This window comes from Malania oleifera, chromosome 5 (assembly GCF_029873635.1).
Source record: "Malania oleifera isolate guangnan ecotype guangnan chromosome 5, ASM2987363v1, whole genome shotgun sequence".
NCBI classification, from domain to species: domain Eukaryota; kingdom Viridiplantae; phylum Streptophyta; class Magnoliopsida; order Santalales; family Ximeniaceae; genus Malania; species Malania oleifera.
In genome coordinates this window covers 112,703,961-112,730,135 of record NC_080421.1, presented here as the reverse complement: position 1 = coordinate 112,730,135, position 26,175 = coordinate 112,703,961, and the positions used below count along the sequence as shown (strand labels likewise).

General features: G+C 35.1%; 1 protein-coding gene across 5 annotated transcripts in view; it reads right to left on the bottom strand.

The window, feature by feature from the left end:
* LOC131156522 (uncharacterized) overlaps nt 1-16,910 on the bottom strand; it is a 138,813-nt gene extending 121,903 nt beyond the window's left edge. For 3 of the 5 annotated variants that reach the window (XM_058110282.1, XM_058110280.1, XM_058110281.1), the window contains exons 1-2: nt 16,497-16,910; nt 7,715-7,846 (exon numbers count right to left, since the gene is read on the bottom strand). In XM_058110282.1, the coding sequence (XP_057966265.1) occupies nt 7,715-7,846; nt 16,497-16,646 (282 nt within the window). In that variant the 5' untranslated portion in view covers nt 16,647-16,910. The remainder of the gene's footprint in view (nt 1-7,714; nt 7,847-16,496) is intronic. The other 2 variants (XM_058110279.1, XM_058110283.1) reach the window with 2 other exon arrangements.
* Nucleotides 16,911-26,175: the final 9,265 nt, after the last annotated feature.

Genomic DNA, 26,175 nt, shown 5'->3' with positions numbered 1-26,175 from the left:
GATGGAAGGAAGTAGACCAGCAGGAACTCCAATTGAAGCAAATGCCAAGCTAAGAGTGAATGAAGGGGGTGAAGCAATTGATAAGGGAAGATATCAGCAGCTAGTTGGTAAATTAATTTACCTATCACAGGTGAGACTTGATATTGCTTTTGCTGTGAGTTATGTGAACAAGTTCATGCTGTGTCCTGGTAAAGAACATATGGAAGTGGTGAATTGAATCCTAGGGCATTTGAAGTCATGCCCAGGAAAGGGCATCCCATACAAAAAACATGATACACTGAATGTATAAGTCTATACGACTCATATTGGGCAAAATGTCTGGATGATAGAAAACCACTACAGGATACTGTGTGTACATGGCGGGAAACTTAATTACATGGAAGAGTAAGAAGCAAAATGTTGTTGCTAGATCCAGTATAGAAGCAGAATTCCGAGCCCTAGCTAAAGGATTAGATGAGATACTATGGATTAAACTAATCCTAAAGGACCAGCGAATGAACATCAATGGAACCATGAAGCTCTACTGTGACAACAAGTCAGCAATCACATTAGCTCGCAATCCGGTACTACATGAAAGAACTGAACATATTGAGATTGATAGGCAATTCATTAGAGAGAAAATTGAGTCTGCAGAAGTGTGTATGCCACATATCCCTACAGCTCAACAAGTGGCAGATCTATTTACTAAAGGGTTGGATAGGAAGACTTATGAAGCTCTGGTGGACAAGCTTGGAAAGATTGACATCTATACGCCAGCTTAAGGGGGAGTGTCGAAGATCTGCCGCATATGGAAAGCTACCATTCTCGGCAACTCAAAATATAAAGTGTGCCAAGAATCACAATTTGTGTGTCCTGATTAGACTTGCCTTATTAGCTATAATTTCCTGATATTAATTGTATAGATTGTGAGTTGATTTCTTTCAATTTATAGGCACCTGGCTTTATGTATAAAAGCGATAGTACGTGATGACATTATACACAACATAATACAAAGAGTCATTCGTTAGTTTTTTCTACTCTTAACACTAAAACTTTATGTTGTCTTAAGCTTTCACCTGGGATAACTTTACAATCCTTACATGATAAATGATCTACCCTCCTAGTTAAAAAAAAAAAATCTATTTGACTTTTATTTTGTCCACTTTTGGAGGTTATTAAGTGTTCTTCTCTCTTCTTAAAGCACGTATTCATTGTAATAAAATCATATAACATAGAGAACTCTAATTTTGTAAATAAATCTCAATTTTTTATTTTTTCCTCATTCGTTAACTCCAAGTTTAAACCCCTTTGAAAAACGAGAATCATCTACCACTTTAACAATTTTAGTTACTTCCTTATTGTCGTCGAGTATCTTTTCCGAAATTGAGCTGCTGGTTTCCTGCAATTGCTCCACGATATGATATGTTCCACTTGAATCTTGGGGAACTAGAGAGAGATTTTTATCTTCATTTACAATTGGGTAACAATCCTTCTCCCCTATATTCTCCACTTGTGTATTGGGGCTTGAAAATTGGGCATCTTGATCTGCCCATAATGATTCATAATGGCCCAATCCTCCTTTCCTTTAGGCTTGCTATCCAAAATAAAATCCCAAAACTCTTGGACCTGCCCCTTTTGAATGGCCAAATCATCCTTTCCTTTAGACTAGCCATTCGAAATAGGGCCCTACAAATTATGGGCATGTTCGAGTAATAAGCCCATTTTATATAAAAATAAGGCCCCTCCTTTTTCCATTAACTTGCCCAGGTTCCATACAATAACCAATCGGCCCAACCCAAATTTTTCATCTTCCACTTCCCCTATTGTAACACTAGCTACCTCAACTGGAGTTGCACCATCATCCAAAACCCTAGCCGCCATTGTAGTATCAGCACGCTAGACAGCATGAGCAATACGAACATACGCCTTTGGTTGGAAATCTTCTAACTTCGGCTCCCTTGCAATCTTTGACTTGAGCTCAGCCCTGCATCGAATGTACATATCACCTATCCCATTTGCAGTATCCTGCCTTCCTTGTTGGAACTTGCTTTCACAGCCATCTCGTTCACCTGCCTTCCCTTTCATCACCACTTAACTCCATGATCAGGGCATTGATGGTCTACCCACAACTACACTTCGCGATTGAAACCCAAACTCTCGGCTAGTTCACAGAATTTGCTCGCAAAGTTGCACCAACCAACTATAGTATCCTTAATAACATCAATATACGCACTACATACACCTTTTTTTTCTAAAACCTACCATAGAACTTCCTTAAGTATCCTATCATATGCTTTCTATAAGTCAATAGATACCATATGCAAGTCCCTCTTCTTTTTCCTAAACTTTTCTATTAATCTTCTTAAAAGATATATAGCTTTTGTACTACATCTCCTAGGCATAAAACCAAATTGATTTTCTGAAACCTTCAATCTTTGTTCAACTACCTTTTCCCACAGTTTCACTGTATGGCTCATAAGTTTAATTCTGCAATAGTTATTACAATTTTGAATATTTCCTTTATTTTTGTATATAGGTATTGAAGTGTTTTTCGTCCATTCTTCTTGAATTTTCTTACTTTTTATAATTGTGTTAAATAAATTAGTTAACCATATAAGTCTGTTATCATATAAGCATTTCCGAACTCTAATTAAGATGTTATCTAGTCCTATAGCTTTTTCATTTTTCATCCCTTTTTAGTGCAAACTTAACTTCGTTAACTCTAATCTTGCGAATAAATCTCATATTTTTAGTCTTTTCCTCATTTGTCAATTCTAAATTGAAGTCTTCTATTTGGTTTTCATTAAATAGCTTACTAAAGTAACTTTACCCTCATTCTTTTATGTCTTCTTCCTTAACCAAGACAATATCATCGTCACTTTTTATACATTTTACATTACCCAAGTCCTTAGTCTTTATTTCTCTAGCTCTAACAAGTTCAGATATATCTCTTTCCCCTTCTTTTGTATCTAATCCAACATACAAATCAATATGTTTAGTTTCACTAAATGGCCTTTTTAGCATCTTTAGCATCTTTTCTCGTCTCTTTATGCTTTTCAAAGTTATCCATGTTTCTACATTTTTGCCATGTTTTATACCAAATTTTTTTTGTCTTTACAGTTTTTAGACATATTGATCCCACCACCAACTTTCTTTCCTATTTGAGAATCTTCCTCTTGATTCACCCAAAATCACTTTTTCTATTTTTTTAATAGAGCTAGCTATCCCACTCCAAAGAGTGTTTGTGTCTACACTGTCCTCTATAGTGCAATCATCATCTTTAATCATTTTATCTTTAAATTTTATTATATTTTCTCCCTTTAGGTTCCATCACCTAGTTCTCTTATTCAAGTTCATTTTCTCCTTTCTCTTCCATTTTTAATACATACATCTAACACTAAAACTCTTATGTTGTGTGGTTTAACTTTTACCTGGGATAACTTTGCAATCCTTACACGATAAAAGATCTACCCTCCTAGTTGAGAAAAAATCTATTTTCACTTTTATTTTGTCCACTTCTTAAGGTTATTAAGTGTTCTCTCTGCTTAAAGCAAGCTTTGTAATAAATCATATGACATAGCAAAGTCTAAGATCATCTCTCCATGCTCATTTTTGTCTCCATATCCACATTCTCCATGTATCCTCTCATAACCTTCATTATCCCTTCCAACTTATCCATTCAGATCTGCTCCTATGAATATTTTCTCAACCCTTGATATGTCCTGTATAATACTATCTATATCTTCCCAACTTGTCTCTAAAGGTTTTTTGCTAAGCTTACTTGAGGAGCATAAGCACTAATGATATTTATTATCTTTTAGCCTAAGACAAACTTGATTTTTATAATTTTATCTCCCTACTCTTCTGACATCTACAAGGCTATTTTTAAGTTTTTGTCTCCAATAATTCCTACCTATTCTTTTTTTTTTTTTTTTTTTTCCTAGTATACCAAAGTTTAAATCTTGATTTATCAGTTTCTCTAGCTTTCTCCCCCACCCACTTAGTTTTTTGGTGGCAGATTAGACTAATTTTTCTTCTAATCATTTTGTCCACAATTCCCATGCTTTTACCCGTACGTGTCCCTATATTCCAAGTTGCTAATCTAATCCTAGTATCCTGAACTAACTTCTTCACCTGCCCACGTCCAAAATGAAGAGGGAATCCTTGCATATTTGACACCATACCCAGGCGTCAAAACAGCCCGTCACTTCAAGGCGACGACCTAGCCCACCCTCTCGCCCACTTTTCACTACACCCGGGTGGTATAAATGCAACGCGTCGCTCGTAGGGAATGCCCCAACAAATAATTGGTAAGGATTCATATCATAGTGACTAACAAGTTTTATGCTGGCTATCAGCTACCTAACGCAACTCTCCTCCTTTACCCGAGATTGGGACCGGCTATGTGTGAAAATATTACGACTTTAAGTGCATCGCAAACGGAGTTTCATTAATATATCACCCAAAATGGAAATTCTAAGAATGCCTTCCTCCGTGTGGAAGGAAAAAAAAAAGAGAAATATGAGTATCATGGAGATTTGAAACAAGGGAATTTAGTAGACAAAGATTTATTTGCCACCCAATCATCTTCCCAAAAATAGATTCGCTCCCCATTACCCACTAAATACCGGACCTTAGGAAGGAAATAATCATAAGTCTAATATAGAAACATCCATGGGCTCGAATAAGTAATATTATTTCCCACTCGAGCATCCCTCCCATTTTTGTATTATTCCAAATTTACTTTAAATTACCCTACGCCAAAGAGAATTAGATTCTAAGTCAAAACACCATAACAATTTTCCCACCAAAGAGATGTTTTTGGACACCAAACTACCCAAACCCAAGCCTCCTTCCTTTCTAGGCCTACACAGTCACCCACCTTACAAGATGATCAATAGTCCCCTCTCCCCTACTCACCCGTAAGAAATGCCCTATAAGCTTCTCCAACCTCCTCACCAACCTCATAGGTATTCTAAACAAAAAAAGGTAATACAAAGGTATCGAAGATAGACAGGTGAGAATGGGGCCAATACACCCCCCCTAAAATGAAGAAAGCCTCTTTCCAACCCTCCAATACCCTAGCTACTCTTTCAAAAACAGGGTCTCAGAAAGAGTCAGCACTAGGATTACCACCTAAGGGGGCACCTAGGTACCTAATAGGCCAATTCAAAACAGCACACTTTACTAACCTAACAAAGGGTCCACACTGATACCTAAGCCCACTAGACCACTTTTAGAAAAATTCATTTTCTGCCCAGACGCTTTCTTAAAGATCTGTAAAATAGTCAACAAGTTAGAGAAGCGTCCCTCGTTATCTGATAGGAAGAGAAAGGCATCATCTGCAAGGAAGCAATCCTCTCATTTCTCTATCTTAATATATTTCGTTTTCTATCAAAACAAAACCAATTAATAAATAAATAACAAAAACAAAAAATTACAACCAAGCCTTCGGTCCCTCTATTTTGGCAACTACATGAATCCTCCTTCGCCATCCTGTCCAATCCAGGGCAATATCCTTCGAAAGTTGGAGCGTTGTCAAATCCTTACTATCTCATTCTAAGTTATTCTAGACCTACACCCCCACCACCGCCAGCCTACTGCCACTAACATTTACTAGCTCATTCCTCCTCACTAGCATGCTATATAGCTTACATAGCCCATGCCTAAACCAATAGGCCAAAAAGAAGGATAATGTTCTAAATCAGTTGGAATAATGTCATTTACTCTAGTTAACATTAGCCCACTCTCTTAGCAAGCCAGCAAAATATAATTGCTCAACTATTGGCAACTTTTGGATCCCCTCTTCCAACATTTTGAAGAGTTGCCACCAACATAACACTTTATCCTCATTTAGAATCTTCACTGACTACCCTCGATTCCAAGAATCTTCTATGGATAGAGATGAAGTGAAACATTCCATCCACTATGAACCCCATGAATAGAAAATACTGTAACGTCTTAAGAGCTATGCCAATGGATTATTCAATTGCATAGACGAAAAAAAAGGGTTAACTTTCCAATAATCCACCTCCAGGCTTCCTCATCCAACATTATAGAAGGCGTTATCCACCTAGCAAGCTCCATAAAACATAGTGATTCAAAGTTAAAATTTTCCCAATCAGTCGTAAAGTAACAAAATCCCTTCTCCATCCAATCAAGTGAGCTATTGATCATATCAACCCCTATTCCCATACTAGTGATGGATGATTTCTCACTGTTGACGGTATTTTATAGTTACGTTTAAAGGCATAAGTGAGCAATGCCGACTCAAGAGTTACTCACCCTTAACTCTACTCTATTCTATTTGAGTCCATATTAAGCTTGAGCTACTCGAGTAGCTTGATAAGTAGAGCTCAAGCGTTCCAATACTACTCATGAGACTAATCAAGCTTAATCTTGGTTTTGTACATTTATTGTTTTATATTACATAAGAGATTTACTATATCTTTTATACATGTATTTAACAAAATTTTATAACCAAATCGATCTTGATTGAATCAAGCTCGAGTTTTAAGAACCAGCAACCAAATCAAGCTCGAGTTCAACAATTTTAATATCAGTGGAAATTGAGTCAAGTTTCAAGTTTAAAATTTTCAAGTTGAGTTGGAGGGCATCCCCAAGCCAAAAGATCCCCGATTTGCAAGACTAGGGAGAAGATCATTTCCTTGGACTTGAATCCATGACCAACCAATCACAAAGGAGCAACCTTACTGTTGATCCAAAGCTTGCCCTTTAGCTATGTTGTTAGAATTTTAAAATTTTAGGGCACAAATTTGTTGATGTTAATTTTTTGTGTCATAATTATGATATTTAATTTTTATGATACCTCTATAAATGCAGATGTGAAATTAGTTGCATGAAAATAACGCCTACAATTTATCTTAAATTTATTTGACCTGAATATTTTAAAAGGAAGAGTATTTCTGTGTCATAATTATGTTACATAACTTTTATGATACCCCTATAAATGCACGTGAAATTAGTTGCATGAAAATAATGCCTACGATTTATCTTAAATTTATTTGACCTGAATATTTTAAAAGAAAGAGTCAATATTACAATAATTTAGTTAATTTAGCCTGCCACTAAATATTCTAGTTCTTTGAAAATTGGCGTATTGTCGTGTTTGTACAGTATCATGTTCTTGTCAAATGTCACATGTTGTTTTCAATGCTTTCAAACTCTACACCACGCCGGTGGCCAGAAACCCCCTCTCCAGCTTCACCGATTTGCTAGGACTTCTAGTGAATCACCATCCCCACAAAGAAGGCCACCTTAAGCGGTAGTTTGGGTTGCAAATAAGGTTCTAGGGTACCCAAGTGACAATTGTCCAACAACAGCTTAGAAGAAAGACATTTGGAACTCTCACATCATTGGCAGCTTTCCAAATAACTAAATACCCACACTAGACACCTCCAAGGAATATCAAATATCATAATGGCACATGTCTAAACCCATTTCAGAACTCTTTGAAGCTCTTAATTTTTTAATACATATTAACAAAGTTTTGTATGTACATAAAAATACCAACATAACAGCAATCCATGCTATCAAAAAAGAAAAAGAAAAACATAACAATAATCCAATAACCCAAGGAGGATCAAAATTGACAATCAAAAGCAGTATTGCAAAGTTTTAAACAATAAATTAAAAAATTACGCACGAATACATTTATAAAAATAGCTTGAATGTTGCAACCTAAAAAGTTGACAAACTAAGAAAACTACCTTACCGGTTCCTCACGAAGGCTAATCCAAAGTACTTTAGCTTGCTTCTTATCTATTTGAGCCCCAATATGGTTGAGAACATTTCGGATACCATCAACGGTTGGGATAGCAACACCATGGACGCATAGGGAGTCAGCCTATTAAACATTGAAAATCGAAGGCTAAAGTTGTAAGACAATGAAATTCCAAAATAATAATAATAATAATAATAACAACAAGAAAGAAAGAAAATACAAGCTGTCATCACACATGCTTGAGGTGCAGAGAACTAATCACTCAATAGTTTATTAGCATAGATCCACATTTATGACAGAACAAACTCAAAAAAAAAGGGAACTAGAATACAAATATGTTTACAAACATGAAAACATTCGAGATGCTATTTCATAGATATATGCGCATAAAAATACCCCATCATAATGCAAGTTGACAACAAGCCAAAGTCATATTACTTATTTTTTTGAAATAACATTGATAACAAATATATCATATTGATATAGAACAAAGAGACTGAAGTAGATGACAGATAAAACAGAAAAGAACGGTGGAAAACAATCAAACGAAACTAAAAGAGGAAGAGAAAGACTAATGAGGGAAGAAGGAGTCAAGGACCAAGAAAGAGATGGAAAAGGATGAAACTAAAAGCAAAATCTCAACAATACTCTCAGTCTAATACAACCACCCATCCTTAGCCCTACTTTATAGGCAAAAACACACTTGTATAATTTAGATGCCTGCATGCTATGCACATGGAAGTTCATCCACGAAAGCACCAAAAAAATTTACTTTTTACATTCTATTCCTTTTATTCAATAAGAGCTCAATGTATTATAGAAAAGCAACATAACAGCCCTGGATTTTTTCCGCTTTAACTCCATATACTTCACACGAAATCTCCACTTTTTCATTCCTATTCTTCCCTTCGGAGTCCTTATTTTTTTAGTTTTAGTGATTGATGAACTCACTACGATTATCCAAAACGAGATCCCTTATATTGTTTGCAGATGTTATTGTCTTGATTGATGAATGCAGGAGGGGAGTGGAATCTAAGTTAGAACTTTGGAGAACCATTTTAGAATCTAAAGACTTTTGGATAAGTAGAAATAAGACATAATATAGGAAATGTAATTTCAATAATGTAAGGGGGAATTTGGAGAGAAGATTAAACATGATAATCAAGAAATTAGTAGCACTAGTAAATTTCGACAACTTGGATCTATTATGCAAGCAGAAAGGGAAATTGAAAAGGATGTAATATATAGAATTAAACCAGGTTGGGGAAAATGGAGGAGGGTGTCAAGCGTGTTGTGTGATTGTAAACGTAAAGGTGGATGATTAGTAGAGCATTAAAAGATAAATTAATGAATGAAAATATACGTAACGAACTAGACATAGCACAAGTTGAAGACAAGATAAGGGAAGGGTGACTCAAATGGTTTGGGCATTTGAAACGCAAGCCTAGTAGCCACCTGCGAGGAGTTAGTTATTGTTTCAGGTATTAAAAAGGGTAGAATTAGACATAAAATAATCTAAAATGAGGAAATGAGGAAAGATTTAATAGCTCTTAAGCTGGAGGAGGAAAACGTTATTGATTAGGAAAATTAGCAAAAAAGGATTCATGTAGCCAACCCTACCTAGTGGAACCTAAGGCTTCTTGTTGTTGTTGTTCTCTACCCTTATCTCTTTATTTTTTTATCATTTTTCTCCTATTTTCCTTCCCCTAGTGCTTTTGAATGGTCAAAGGAGGTCCAAAACAATTTGAAGGCCATCACACAAAAAATCATGAATTGTCCTTTTCATTTAGGATTTTTCTTCTCAAGTTTTTTAGTGTTCCTATATTTTTTCCTTTTTTTCTTTTTTTGATAAACAAAGAATTGCATTAAAAGAGAGAATAATGTACATCAGAAAATTAGAAAGGGAAATGAAAAAAAAAAAGAAAAAAAAGGGAGAATAAAAAATCCTCCCTTTACATCAATAGAAACTAGTTACAAAGAATGCAACCTAAAAAGAGAAGCAAACTCAATGTAACAAGGCCAACTAATCCCTTGCATTTTTTCCACAGAAACATGATAAAAAAAAAAAAAAAAAAACCATTTTCTAACAGTGATGCAAGATATACCACTCTACCCCCAAAGCAAACTGTTAACAGTAGCCATACCTTAGAATATTCTAGCATTTCTTTCCAACCAAAAGCACCAAATAATAGCCATTAACAATGCAACACTATAAAGCGTTCCTATCATTTCCTTTGCCAAAACCCCTAAAAGTAATGGTATAAAAGGCCTTCAAAGTGTACGGACAAACCCAATTTTCACCAAATATACCAAATAACTTATTCCAAATAGCCAACATGAAAAGGCAATGAAGAAACAGATGTGCACAAGTCTATTCACTCCTTATACAAAGGACACAAATGTTGGGGCACAAGGCCTTATTAGGTCACTCTTCTAAAGTAAATCATTGGTATTCTTTTTGATAAAAGAAGGTATATTAGATTTTAAAAATAAAAAAAAAAAAAAGAGAATTTACAATGAAAGTCCAACCCATAAAAATAAAATAAATAAATAAAATAAAATGAAACATTAAAAATTAACAATTAAACAAGGAACACCCCCTTCAATCCTTTTCCTTCATAATTCCCCAACTACTTCAAGTTCGCTAACTCCATTTGACCCTTTTTAGCTTTGTTTTTACACCAATCAAAATGCACTTCATTACCCCTAGGATCACAAAACTTTATATCCTATTTATCCATGAGACCTTGAACTTCTAAATCCTTCCTTGAAATATCCTCCACTAGTGTTGGTAAAATTCCATCCTTGCACTGCAGCTCATTAACCAAATCACTATTTTCAAATATAGAGACCCCCCTTCAACCCTTCCAAAGGTTCCAAAGGGGATGGATGTACATATTATAAGTCCACCAAAACGTCACTAGAATCACAAACATGTCCACATTGTTCCCTAATTTCCTCTAACAGTAAACCCCCGCAACAAACAAACTCACTAAGACCATTGCTTTCATTATTTGATAAATCCCCTCATTTCATTACCCCCTTTCCTTTACTAACCTCTTCACAAGAATTGGCCATTTTTCTCTTAGCATTTATGTCTCCCATAATAACTAACTCTCCTTCTAAATTCCTCTCTAAAATCTTTGGCACAACCTCACCAGAGTGCTTTCTCTTATCTTCGAACAATTTTTCTATTTCCACACCCATCTGTGCAATCTTCCAACGAGTATAAACCTTAGTACCCTTACATCCCTTTGCCTTAACATCTGAGGCATCAGATAGCCTACCCAAAACACCATCACATTTATAAACCTTTGCTGCAGCACTCTCCTGCCCCTCTGGAAGCTAGAATCTTCTACCACTTTTAACACTTTTACTTATTCCCTTATTTTCATCAAGAATTTTTCTGGAATCAAGCTGCTGGTTTCCTGTAATTGCTCCACGATATAACACGTTCCACTTGAAGCTTGGGGAACTGGAAAGAGATTTTGGCCTTCGTTTATCCTTCTTTCCTATATTCTTCACTTGCATATTGGGGTTAGAAAATTGGGAATCTTGGGCCTGCCCATTATGATTGGCTAAATCATCCTTTCCCTTAGACTGGCCATCAGAAATAGGGCCCTAAAAATCTTGGGCCTGCCCATTATGAATAGCTCAATCATGCTTTCCTTGACTGGCCATCCGAAATAGGGCCCTGATAAGTATGGGCCTTTTCAAATAATAAGGCTGTTTTATATAAAAATGAAGCTACTCCTTTTTCCATTAACTTGCCTAGGTCCAATACAATAACCAATCAGCCCAGCTCAAATTTTTTATCCTCCTCTACCCCTACGATAACCTTGCCGCCTCAATTGAGGCTGCACTATCATCCAAAACCCTAGCCACCATTGCACACCCAACTGCCTAAGCAATACAAACATGCGCCTTTGACTAGAAGTCTTTTTGCAGTGGCTAACCTGCAATCTTCAACCAGAGCTCATCCCCACATCGAATGCACATCTCATATATCCCATTCGCAGCATCCTGCTTTCCGTGATGGAACTTTCTCTCACTGCCTTCTCCTTCACTTGCCTTCCCTTTCATCACAACTTGACTCCATGATCTGGGCAATTAAGGGCTACCCACACTTGCGCCTCAGGATTGAAACCCAAACTCTTCAGCTAGTTTGCAGAACTTGCTTGCAAAGTTGCACCAACCAACTCCTTTTGCTCCACCAGGAATAAACATAGAGAACATCTTACCATTCCAACCCAACTCTAACTCCAAAAACTTCTCCACCCTAGTCCACTTCATCGACATCCAAAACAACACATTCCCCATTCAAACCTTTCAAGAATCCCTTACCAACTGAATTAAACATGTAAGAACATTGGCAAACTAGAGAACTGCCTCTTTCAAAAATTTAACTATCTATTTCAAACAGGATTTTTCTCGAGAGCAAATAGAAATTAAGTATCTCTCACCTTTAAGTATCTCTCACCTTGTCCAATCTCAAATCAAAGGTTTTCCCTTCGATCTGAATTGTGAACTTTAACATCACCTACTACATTCAAAGCCATAAGGAGATACGAGAAAGAGAGAGGGGAAGTCGTTTCACCAGAGAGAGGAAGCCATAACGAAAATCTCCAACTAAAATTAGCAAATCATTGGCATTGATTCTTTCAAGCATCGCAGTCCAAATAAAAGCTTTTACTTTTTAGGGAGCTTTAGCTTTCCAAATCAAAGGATACAAAGCAAAAGGAGCCACAGTAGAATCACAAATCAAATAGGTAAAAAAAGATTTACAATAAAATTCCTAAGAAGGATCTAAACTCCAAACCCCATAATCACTCCCCAAATGAACATGAAAAGAATCGAGCAACCCAGCCAAAAAACCATCTCATTAATCTCTCTCTCATTTAGGTTTCTCCCAAAAATGGAAGTTCCAAGAATGCCTATCTTCCCGCAAAAGAAGAAAAGCAGAAATTGAGGTCTCACAAAGATTCAAAAAATCAAAAAACGAGGGAAAGTACTAGCCAAAGGCATCTCCCCCACCCAAATGATCCTCCCAAAAGCATATATGCTCCCCATTACCCTCTATATAATGGACTTTAGAAAGGAAATAATCATAAATATGAGATACAAACTTCCAAGGCCTTCAATAAGTAGCGTTAATTCCCACTTTAGCTTACAACCCATTGTAGCATTCCAAATTAACTGCAAATTACCTTATGCAAAGAGAATTAGCTTCTAAAGGAAAGCGCCATAACCATTTCCCCGCCAAAGAGATGTTTTTGACACCAAGTTACCAAGACCCAAGACTCCCTCCCTTCTAGGCCTATAAACAGTCTTCCAACCTATAAGATGATCTCTACTACCCCCTCCCCTGCTCAACCATAAGAAATCCCTCATTAATTTTTCAAGCCTCCACACCAATCTCATTGGGATTCGAAAAAAAGAAAGGTAATACAGAGGGAGGTAAGATAGACAAGCGTGGATAAGGGAAATGTGATCCCCTAAAGTGAAGAACACTCCTTTCCACCCATCAAGTCTCCTACCCACCCTCTCAAAAACAGGGTCTCATAAAGAGTTCACATTTGGAATCCTACCCAAAGAGACACCTAAATAAGTAATAGGCCAAGTCAAAACACCACAACCAGCTAGCTTAGCAAGAAGATCCACATTAATACCCAGACCCACCAGACCACTCTTGGAGAAATTAATTTTCAGCCCACACACTTTCTCAAACACCTATAAGATAGCCAACAAATTAGAGAAGCAGCTTGTGTTATCTGATAGGAAGAGAATAGTATCGTTCGCAAACTAAAGATGAGAAAAAATGCAATTCTCATAACCTACCTCAATCCCCTCCACCAACCCTCTATCCACGCCTCTCTCAATCATCCTACTCAAGACATCAACCACAAAAGTAAAGAGAATGGGTGAAAGAGGATCTCCAGTCTCAAACCCCTAGACGCACGACCCATACACAACTAGGCTCATTTGGAAGCCCATTATACAATGGGCTCTCTCCCTCATACTTCTATATATCCCAGGAACCACAATTTCTACACAAAAACTGCAGTACTTCATCTTCTTTCAGTGATTTGCCAAAAATCCACCAGCCTAAACCATCCTTCCCCTTTAGAATTCTCAAAAAGAATCTTCCTGCAGAATATAGTAGTTTCTCAATTATAATCATACATCCAAGTTTGTTTGACAACAAGCGTATGATCAAAAAACCTACTGGGTTTCTAGTCATTTTTTACCTATGGACAAATGGAATCTTATGTTCAAAATTCACAAAATTGTTGTTGAAGCCATTTAACTTCATTATTAGCAATAGGCAATGAGATTCTTTGTTCCTAGATTTCTCCTATATTCTAAAGCTTGCGACATGGGAACCAGAAAGGAAATTAGCTTTCTATCTATCTTGACTGAGGAAGACATGGCAAAAAACTTCAAGATTTTTTTTCTTTTTTTCAAATCTGTTGTTTCTCCTTTCCCTTCTTCTCTACTTCTCTTTTTTTTCTTTTTCTTCTGAAAATTAAAGGTTTAATCCATAGTCAACTCAACAGCAAGCCTTTATCAAAGATCTTCAACTTCCATATCCATTAGCATGCATGTTCACCAACCTAGTTATCTTATGTTTGAATTTCTATCCCACTAAGAAGATGAGAGAAAGATTAATATCTCATCTAGCGCTATCTCTTTAAGGCTCCCCTCCTATAATTTATTTTTATTTTTACAATATTTTTTCTATGCATAAGTTAATGTTTTCTTTAAAATAAATATTTTTAAATTAAAATAAAATATCAAAAATAAAATAATTTTATTGATTAAAAAGGAAGATGTATTGAGAGAGAGAGAGAGAGAGAGAGAGAGAGAGAATGTACGCTCTATGTGAGGATATGAAATCCTCAAAACAAAAAATAAAAAACTAATTAAAAATAAAAAAATAAACTAAAATTAACCAAGAAAACTCCTCCTTTTAAGCCCTTCTTATCAAGCCAAACTTCAATCTTCCATAATCAAACAAACGAAGGCCCAATGTATCCAACAAATTCTGAGCTTCAAGATACTTCCTGAAGTCTTTGATTTGGGGTGGGCAATATTCCATCATTACCCATTCATTCTTTGACCATACCATCATCTTCAAAAATACTAACCCCCTCCAATCCTTCCACTAAAGGCAGAAGCGAGTAAATTAAATCCAAAAGATGATCAGAAGAAGAGTCAGAAATATAGCCATGTTAATCCCAAATCTCATCCAAATGTGAAACCCCAACACATTTAAATCATTAATGCCTTCATTATCATTATCTGAAACATCTCCCCACTTCTTTTTTTCCTAGCATATGCTAATCCTCTTACAAGTAACATCCATCTTACTAATAGGCTCTTCCAGCAAACTTAAACTACCTCTTGAATCTCTCTTAAGAGCTTCTTTTGTTTTCTCACCAGAAGAATCTCGATTTTCTCCAAAATGTTTCCTCATCTCAAAGACCAGATGCTCTTCCTTTCAGAAAGCATATATCTTTTGACAATCTCAGTAAACTATGAGAAAGGGTGTAGGTGCTTAGGGATTGACAATGTTACCGAATAAAGATTTTATTCCCAATATTAGAGGTCTAGGGGTGTTAGACAAGAGAAGAGTTGTTAGAGAGTTGGTGAATAAAGTGAACCCTGATGTTTTGTTTTTACAAGTCTAAATTAGGTGAGGTTGATTCCTTTGTTTTTAGGACTATTCGGAATGGGATGGTATATTTATTAGTTGGATGGCGCCTTCTTTGCAAGATGAAGGGTCATCTTTGGAGAAGCAAAAATACTTAATTTGAGAAGTTGTTGCTGCTAGCAAGTAAGCTTCATGCATCCTTGGGACAGCCAAGAAGAAGTGAAGGAGAGAATTAAAATTATTGCTGTAAATTCAAGGTTAAAGGTGCTTGTGTGGTAAGCTTTTCTTACAATTGGTTGGTAATCTCTCATCTAATTGAGCTGAAATTTTAATAGCTTGTCCGTGACTTATTGTTCTTTATTTAGGTTGGTTTGATTGTCATTTGGAGCTCAATAGCTTTGGTTTTGTCGCTTGGATAGTAGCATCTATTTTTGGGTGAGACCTCTCTGTTTCTCATTGAAGTTTGATTCCACCTCATTGATAATGACTCATATTACTTTCTATTCTAAAAAATTTTTTAATTCCTAATGATGTAGTTGATGTATGCCTCTAGTTTCAACTAGAGAAAGCATATTGTAACATACTATTTTAATATAGTTGAAGATTAGAAGCGGACTTCAGTACCATGCTTTTACCCTTCACACTAAAGGGTTTTTCAAGTAAATCTTGGTGTTCTCTTTCTGATTGTGTGGTTGGTTTGTGTTTTTTTGGTCGTTGATTACTTCCATTTTTTGGATAATTAATTATACTACTTAGTGTTCATTGTACTTAGTGTTGATTGGACTAAGAAAAGGTTTACCTTAAGCTATTGTGTTTTCTTATCACCTCCAAACCTACCCATCCCCAACGTATACCTTATTTATTGCATCTCAAATTACTGCGACCAGTTGCTTTTTCACACCCGTGCCTCACAGCTTTTTGCTACGGAAAACATACTATTCCATAAATAAAAGTTTCTGAATCATAATTTTGAGAAAATTGAGTTCGCATAAAACCGATTGCCAGCGACCTCCACCCGGACAAGACAGCAACAGAAGAACGTGAATTAGGAAGGTGGGGATTATTTGAAACTCATCTTAGGAAGAGAATCAAGAGCGGAAAGAAAAAAAGAGAGCGAACCTGGCGGTAATTGGGGGCTCCATCGATCTGCGGAGACAATCGTCTGTTCTGACAACCTGGAAAATGGTCGCTCTTGAGAATGGTCTTCTTACCTAGCACAGATCCTCCTCTGAGCTTCATAACCTGGTCCAGCTCCTTGGGTACCGACATGATCGATCGCGAACACTATAAACTCAGTCTAGGCCACAAATATCCCCACTTCAGATAATGCCCCAAATCTAACCCCAGCCCCACCTCCCCTTTCGCACCCCAAAAACAAGTTCGAAGCTATGGAGGAAGAGCACCCAGAGTGAAACTCTAGAAAGATCGTTCCGGCTGCTTAACAGGAAGAGCCGCGAAGAGGAACAGAGTGGGCAGAAGGATACTCTCTCACGCCAGGAAGTCTCTCTGGCGAGTTGCTGATCGAAAGCGCGGAGTTTTTCACGAAAGAATATTTTTATAATACAAATCGGCTTTCGAGTGATAGCTGTTCAGATAATTTATACACGAAACATACTATACTAGTATACTACTAAAATTTTTTGTTTTACTTAATTCCTAAGAGGCTTGAATATATTTTTAATGCAAATGGCTTTTGTGGAGATAATTTATTCTCGAAATATATACCATCTAATACTACTAAAATTTTTTGTTCATGATATAATAAAAAATATGAATAGCACCTCATCTTCCACCACTTTCATTTATCTACTTTAAGAAATATATTGTTATTCATATTATCCTATAATATGTCACTCTACTCCTCATATTTATATACACACATTGCATGCTTATAGACATACATGCTTAAAGTAAGTAGGGTATATACAAAGAAGATAAGAGATAAAAAGAAGAGAGATATCTTGTATAATACCAAAGATATTTTGTACAAGGGTCGGTTACAAATTATCTTGTAATTCCTCCCGAAATAGTGAAATTTTTTATTACGTCCGCCTGTGGAGTAGGTATAGTAGAACTACGTAAATTTATATTTCATCTTTATTTATTTTTCTGCATCTTTTATAACATGTTATTGGCACGATACTCTAACCAATTGAGTTATTTTTTTATTTCTTATTTAATTTATTTATTTCTTGTAAGTTTTATTCCACAATAATATAATATTCTCTAAAAGAAAATATGTTTTCTAAAGTTTAAAAAGTATCAATCTCCATAATAGATGGTAAGATGGTCCTTCTGAAAAAACTATATATTTAAATTTTCCGTATACATATATATATATATATATATTTTTAAATCTCTCCAAGAGATAGTCATCCTGAAGAGGCAATATATTTAAATTTTATGTCTGCATATTTAATCTCCTAGAGAGATATACCTCCTGAATAGGCAATATATTTAAATCTCTCCAAGAGATAGTCATCCTGAAGAGGCAATATATTTAAATTTTACATCTACATATTTAATCTCCCTAAGAGATATACCTCCTCAATAGGTAATATATTTAAATCTTCGTCTACATATTTAATCTCCCGAATAGATAGACCTCCTGAATAAGTTATATATCTAATTTTCAAAAGAGATGGTAAATATTTACTTCCTAAAGAAGATATATTTTTAACGCCTTGAAGAGATGTTTAAATCGACCTCCTGAAGAAGTGAAACGTTTATCCTCAAGATGAGGTAGTATGTTTAATCTCTGGAATATAAGGTAAATTATTACTCAATTTAATATCGTAAATTGGAATCATACTCATGAAGAGTACAAATTGAGAAAAATAAAATAATGTTCCTGAAAAAACATATTTAAGTACCTAGAAGGGTGGAAACAATATTATATTATTATCTCAGTTTTATTTCAGTTTTTACATTTTATTTTCTAAATTGTCTTATTATTGTTAATTTATTCAAGTGTCGAACCTAAGTAAAGTTAAATTTATTCCCCTTGATATCAAAGGCAACAATAATTTATCATTGATTCTTAATGTTGATATTCATCTAAATGCAATGAACTTGGGAAACACTATTTTAAATGGAAATACTGTATCCCTACACGATCGCACAAAAGTTATGATTTTCCTCCATCATCATTTAGATGAAAAATTAAAAACTGAATATCTCACTGTTAAAGACCCACTTATCTTATGGAAAAATTTAAAGGATATATTTGACCACCAAAAAACTATGATTTTACCAAAAGCTCGATCTAAATGGTTGCACCTGAGGTTGCAAGACTTTAAAACAGTCTGTGAAGATAACTCAGCTCTGCATAAGATTAGCACAAACCTAAAATTATGTGGTGAAAGTATTACTGATGAAGACATACTAGAAAAAACTTTTACTACTTTTCATCCCACTAATGTGCTCTTGCAACAGCAATTGAGAGAGAGAGAAAGAGAGAGAGAGAGAGAGAGAGAGAGAGGAAATTTACTAAATTTTTTGAACTTATATCATGTCTTCTTGTCAATAAGCAAAGTAACGAGTTTTTGATGAAAAATCACCAAACTTGTCTAACTGGTTCGACCCATTCCCTGAAGTGAATATGAATACATCTCGTGATCAAGGACGAGACCGTAGGCATGGTCGTAGCCGTGGTCAAAACAATCACTGGTATCAACGTGAGACTACAATTCCCAAGAAGAGGAATAACCCTCATAAGCAGATAAATTATCAAAATCAGCAACCCAAACTGCATGAAACTGAATGTTACAGATGCGGAGAAAAATGTCATTGGTCACATACTTATCGTATGCCCAAGCGCTTGGTAGATTTATACCAAGCCTCGATAAAAGAAAAAGAAAAAAGTAATGAAGTTGAAACAAATTTTACTAATAATGTTGTTCCAATAGATCTTAATGCTGGACTATCCAACTCTGTTTATTTTGATGTTGTTGATTTCCTTGTAAATCAAGATGAAAATGATGATGTAGTATTTCAAGATATATATAGTAAGCAATATTGTATTTTGATTTTAATAAATGAATTATCATATTTATTGTTGCTATGATCAATTATAATAATGAATTTTTAAAATATGTATTGTAGTGTGAATTAACTCCGCCTGTGATGCACTTAATGTCCTAATTTTTTCACACATAGTCGGTCCCAAGCCTGGGTAAAGAAGGAGGGTTGCGTTAGGTAACTAACAATCAATGTAAAATTTGTCAGATCACTATGATATGAATCCTTACCGAATACTTTTTGGGGCGTCCCCTACGAGCGATGTGTTGCACTTGTACCACTTAGGTGTAGTGAGAAATGGGCGAGGGTGGGCTAGGTCGTCGCCCCAAAGCGACACACCATGTCGGCACCCGAGTACAGTGTCAAATATGTCCGAGTACAGCATAAAATTTCTTATATTCATATTTCAACATCCATATTGCAGTATTCACATTGCAATATTCATATTCTCATATTCACATATCAGTATTCACATTTCATCATTCTCATTGCAGCATTAACATTACAATATTCACATTTTCAGTATTCACAACTCATTTTATCATTTCAATGATATTTTCATCAGTTCAATACACACTTTATTCTCATAATAATGTATACATACATCATTTCACGCTATTCAACAATTCTTAGTATAGCATTTTCATATTTAATGTTTCATCATTTCTCAGAAGATACTTTTCAATACAAATCACTATTCATCATTTTTCATATTTCAAATCTCATATATCAATACACATTTCATAACTTCATTGTTCTCGATGTAACTCATTTAATCAATTTCAAATACATTTAAGTTTAAATCATATGTTGTAAAGACCCGAAAATTTAGAAAGATTAAAATAATTTAGAAAAAAAATATAAATAAAATAACATATAAATAAATAAAAGGAATGGCGTGGGAAAAGAAAAAAAAATTAAAATTAAAGAAATTAAATTAAATTAAGATAAATTAAATAATTAAATAATTAGTTATTAAACTAAACATTTTTACATTGGATTTAAAAAAAACTAATTAAAATAAGAGAAATATATATATAAGGTAACTGACAGAGAGATAAAAAGAAAGAAGAAAGAAGAAGAAGAAAGAAGAAGGAGAAGAAGCTGAGGCACAGACGCCCCCCCTGAAAATATTTCCAGCCACTCCGTCTCCGTCTCTCTCCTTCTCTCAATTATTCGGTGAGTTTGCAATGGATCGGGAAACAGAAGGTGCCGTTGGAATCCTAATTCCGCTGCTGACATTTCTACTGGAGCAGATTTTTCATGAGAATGGCTTAGCCACTGCACCTAGGGAAAGGTAATTTTTCTCCATTTTCTTAATTTTGCTGTTAATATGTGGTTAAATCGGCGAACGGACACCACCACGGGGTCCTAGTCGTCGTCGTCGTCATTTTGACGTAAGTAATTTTCCAATTGGGGTTTTTTAGACCCTACTCCAAAGCGAGAGTAGGATTTGGGAATTTGGATAAATTTAAGGGTATTATTATTTATTTATGAATTATGACCCTAGGAAATATTTAAATAATATTTTATTCAGAAATAATTTATTGGAGCTAGAAATTTAATTTCAAGGTCCGGGCGAGTACCGCAGGTATTTTTCGGGGTCCCTATTGGCGTAATTCAAGAAACCAGGTAAGGGGAAAAATATATATTAAATCAAAATTTTTATGAATTTAATGGAAAAATAAATTGTGTTATATATACGTGCATATGTTTCAGTATGGGTAAAATGGCAACTGTTTAAATTATATTTTTTTCGAGTTTAGGGCTGTTTATTAGATATGTATGTGTGAAAATGAACTGATGAAAGTGGAAAAATATTTTCAGAATATTTATATAAGACATGAAAGTTATTTTTAGTATATAAACATTAAATGTTGGTTGACTTATTTTACAGGGACTGTATGAGTTTTATTGCTAAATTGTGTGGCATGAGTAAAATAGAATTTTGTGTGGAATTATGTTATATATACGAGATGCAAGATATACAGAAAATGAAATGAGCATGAAAATAATATATGAAATATACTGCATGTGAGTGTTAATACAATCATGGAAACAACCACAGCTAAAAAGTTGTCGACCACAGTTGAAAAGATGCCGAAGCTAACCAATCACAGCTGAAAAGATGCCGACCACGGCTGAAAGGATGTCGAAGCTAGCCAATCACGGTTGAAAAGATGCCGACCACGGTTGAAAGGATGCTGAAGCTGACCAATCACGGCTGAAAAGATGCCGACCACGACTGAAAGGATGCCGAAGCTAACCAACCACGGCTGGAAAGATGCCGAGTATTTATGAATTAAAATATAAATGAGTATGAAATGAAAATGAAATGAAAAGGGAAATGAATGGAATGGAAATGAAATGTGAAATGTGAATAATGTAAAATGGGAAAGAGTCGTGTTAATTAAAATTCAAAGCAAAGTTAAGCCATGAACATGAAAGAATGTGAATGATTGAATAATAATGGAAATAATGGTGTATTATGATATTAGAAGTATTTATGTACGTAGAACATGATATGATTAGGCGAGGCATACTCTTCACCTGAGGGCTTGCTGAGTAAGGCGAGTGCATTAGTAGTTACAGATGTGGCAGTAGCTGCATAACACACTAGGGCAGAGGGAACCTACTTGTATGAGCGGGTAGAATTCCCTATCCTCAGGGCCTTTGCCAGTAAACTATTATTGAATTGTGTGAGTACGAGATCAATTTCACACTTGAGGGCTTACTGAGTAAGGTGAGTGCCCTGGTATGCTTAAATTGTGACCTTCGGGTTGCTAAATGTATCAGAGCAGAGGGGTGCTACTTGTATGGGCGGGTAATCACCCCTATCCTCAGGAAATCTCGTGGGTTAAACATTTGCATGTGTTTGAATAGGATCAGAGAATGATTTCAAAGATTGTGTTAACGATTTTTAAATGTTAAATATTATGTTGATTATAAACTCATGTTGGTCACACACTGCTTCAATATATTGTTTCTTCCCTTACTAAGATGTGTCTCACCCGAATATGAATTTATCTTTTTTTTCAAGATTTCCTCGAGATCGAGCTTTGAGAGCTTGAGGTTTTTATAGCATTGTTGGGAAATAGAAAAAGAAAAGGGTATATTTCTATGTAAATTTTGGGATGCAAATATTTATGTTTTACGTCCTTATATTTTAAGTATGTGGAGAAAAGAAAGTTTGTGAACATACTGAATTGTTTGTGAAGTTACGTATTTATGGAAATGCAGGTGTTGGATGATTTAATATGGATTATAGTTAGAATTAGTAAACTCTGATATTATGTTATATGGAGATTATGATTATGTTTTCCGTTGCGTATGTTATGGATTATGATTTATTAGGATATGATTAGGTATAATGCACCGGGCCCGGGTTTAAGGGTTCGGGGCGTTACATATGTTACATAATTTTCATCTGATATTCATATCATAATAAATTTTAGGTAAAATATCATGTTTCCATTTCTCTTATTTCTAAACCAATAATTTTCAGAAAAGACTGCTATAATTTATTCCCCTTACCTGGTTTATTGAAAAGTCCACTAACATCCTAAAACATACGCTCCTCGGCGTTCAAAGTTCAAAACCCTAAAAATCACATTTTTCCCAAGTTAAACAACTCATTTCGCAAAACAACTTTATTTTAATACTTCATAGGTTTCAAATACTCCAAATTAACTTTAAAACTCTAAAATACCCTGTAACGCCCCCAACCCGAAAACCCGGTCCGGTGCGTTATACTTGAATAAATCGTGCTTCGCAATGCCCCAAACCCGCCTTATGGGACCCTGGTGGCACGTCATTAATTCATCTGAACTTGATACTCAATTCAATCATGCAGCGGAAAACATAATTATAATCCTTCAACAATAAAATACCAGAGTTTTAACTATAATAACCTAAATAATCCATCCATCAACCTGCATCTACATATATATACATCTCCAAAAACATAATCTACAACTTCTAGTATTCACAACCATCCTTTTCTTAGAAGACTTAAAACATAAAACATAAAACATAAAATATATACATCCCAAAATATCATCAAAACTATACTTTTTTTTTTCTCAAAAATGCTATAACTAGCTCAATCTCGTGGAGGTCCTAAAAAAGATAAGTTTATATTCGAGTGAGACACATCTGAGTAGGGGAAGAAATAATATATTAAAACAGTGTGTGGCCAACATGAGGTTTGTACATAATATATTATTCATCATTTGCAAATCATTAACATAATTTCTGAAATCATTTTCTGATCCTATTCAAACACACGCAAGGAATTCTACCCACGAGATTACCTTGGGATAGGGGTGATTACCCGTCCATACAAGTAGCACCCCTTTACTCTGATACATTAGTGAACCCAAAGGTCACAGCTGAAGCATATCAGGACACTCACCTTACTCAGTAAGCCCTCAAGTAGTAGATTAATCTCATACTCACACAGTTCATACAAAAGTTTACCATTGAAGGCTCCCAAGAATCGGGAAATCTACCAGCCCATACAAGTAGTTTCCCTCTATCCTAACACGTTATACAGTCTATTGCTACACCTGATACAACCAGGGCACTCGTCTTTCTCAGCAAGCCCTTGGGCGAAGAGTTTACCTCGCCTAAATGTAACATGTTCTACTAGCATAAATACTAATAATACCATAATACATTATTTTGTCTATCGTTCATTCTGCATTTTTTAGCTTTGACATTTCATAGCGTTTCACTTTACATGACTTTTTCCCATTTTGCATCATTCATATATCACTTTTCATTTCCATTTTGTTCATTTCCATTTCATTCTCATTTTCATTTTAAGTCATAAAATACTCGACATCTTCTTACTCGTGGTTGTTTAGTTTCGGCATCTTTTTAGCTGTGGTTGTTTAGTCCCGACATCTTTTCAGCCATGGTTGTTTAGTCTCGGCATTTTTCAGCCGTAGTTGTTTCCATAGTTGCATTAACACTTACATGCAGCATATTTCATATAACACTTTCATACTCAGCTCATTTCCTGTATATCATGCATCTTATACATATAAGATAATTTCACACAAAATTATATTTTACTCATGCGACACTATTTAGCAATAAAATTCATATATATATTTCCTATAAAATAAGCCAACCTACATTTAACATTTATATATTGAAAATATACCTTAATTCCTTACATAATTATCCTGAAAATATCTTCCACTTTCATGAGTCCATTTTCACACATACATATCTAATTAACACAACCCTAGGCTTAGAAATCATAATTTAAACGGTTGACATTTTTAAAGCCATACAAAAACATATACATGTATATTAATAACATATTTTATTTCCCAATTAATTCATAAAAATCTGGTTTAATATATATTTCCCCTTACCTGGATTCTTGAACTACGCCAATAGGGACCCCGAAAAGATACCTATGGCACTCACCCAAATCCTGAATCAAAAATCCTAATTTCATTAAATCAACCCTAAATAAAATACTATTTTAACATTTTCCTAGACCCATAAATTCTCAATAAATAATTAAACTCTCAAATATAACCAATTTACTTATTTCCCTAAATCACACTATCGTTGTGGTGGTGCACAATCGTCGATTTAACGGCAAATTTAAGGAGAAATTAAGGAAATAGAAGGAATATACCCTTCCCCAAGAGTGGTGTCTGCGCCGCTCCCACGACAAATCCGCTCTGGTAGAAATGTTGGTGGTGAAGCTAGGGATCCAGCGGTATTTTCGGTTTTTCAATCAGCCAAATATTCGCTGAGAAATTGAGGAGAAAGAGAAGGAGGACAGAGGAGGCAACGAGAAGTGAGAGAGATTGAGAGAGGCGCAGAAGGAGCCTCTGAAATTTTTTTTCCATTTGGAAAGCTTCTTAGGTAAGCTTTCTTAACTTCCTTTTTCTTTTTTTTTTCTTTTACTTTATTCACTAACATAATATCATATTATATTATATACTTATATATATATATATATATATATAACCACCATTTTACTTAACTTAATTGATTCAATTTAATAATGTTTAATTAATTAATTATGTGACGCTCCAATTTTTGTACAATTTTTTTTATAGAAAATAATAAATATTCACTCGCTATCAACAATATTCACAAATCGGGCACATCAACAACCCTGTTACCACTCATATGACCCGACTCGTATTGGGTACTAGGTAAAAAGACATTTCATTTATACAACCTAATAGCGGAAGATAGTATATACTTAACAACCAGAATACAATATCCATAGTATCAACATACATATATATACATTACCATCACATACCCAAAAACAACAAAACCCTAGGAGAATTACACCCCCTAGTCCAAGAACTCATCCTATGTGTTAGGGTTTCAGCTCCCTATGGTCTCAGAGCTCTATCACCTGGCCTATCTCTGTTTCCTGAAAAATTTAGATAATTTGGCTAAGACACATCTCAGTAAGAAGAAATAAATTATTTACAGTGTGTGGGCATATAAGTTCAATTATATCACACTTTACTTTTCAAATTATCATTTCATCTGAGAAAATATACTGATATACATATTCTCATAATCATATAGATATACAACACAAGCTTTCATAAGCTTTAAACCATTTCTCAAGTTCATTCATTTCCAACACATATTTACCCGCGAAGTTCATGAGAATAGAGAAGATTACCCGCCCATACAGGTAGCTTCCCTCTACCCTAACACCTTATGCAGTCAAGTATAGCCACATCTGATACCTATCAGGGACTTACCTTACTCGGTAAGCCCT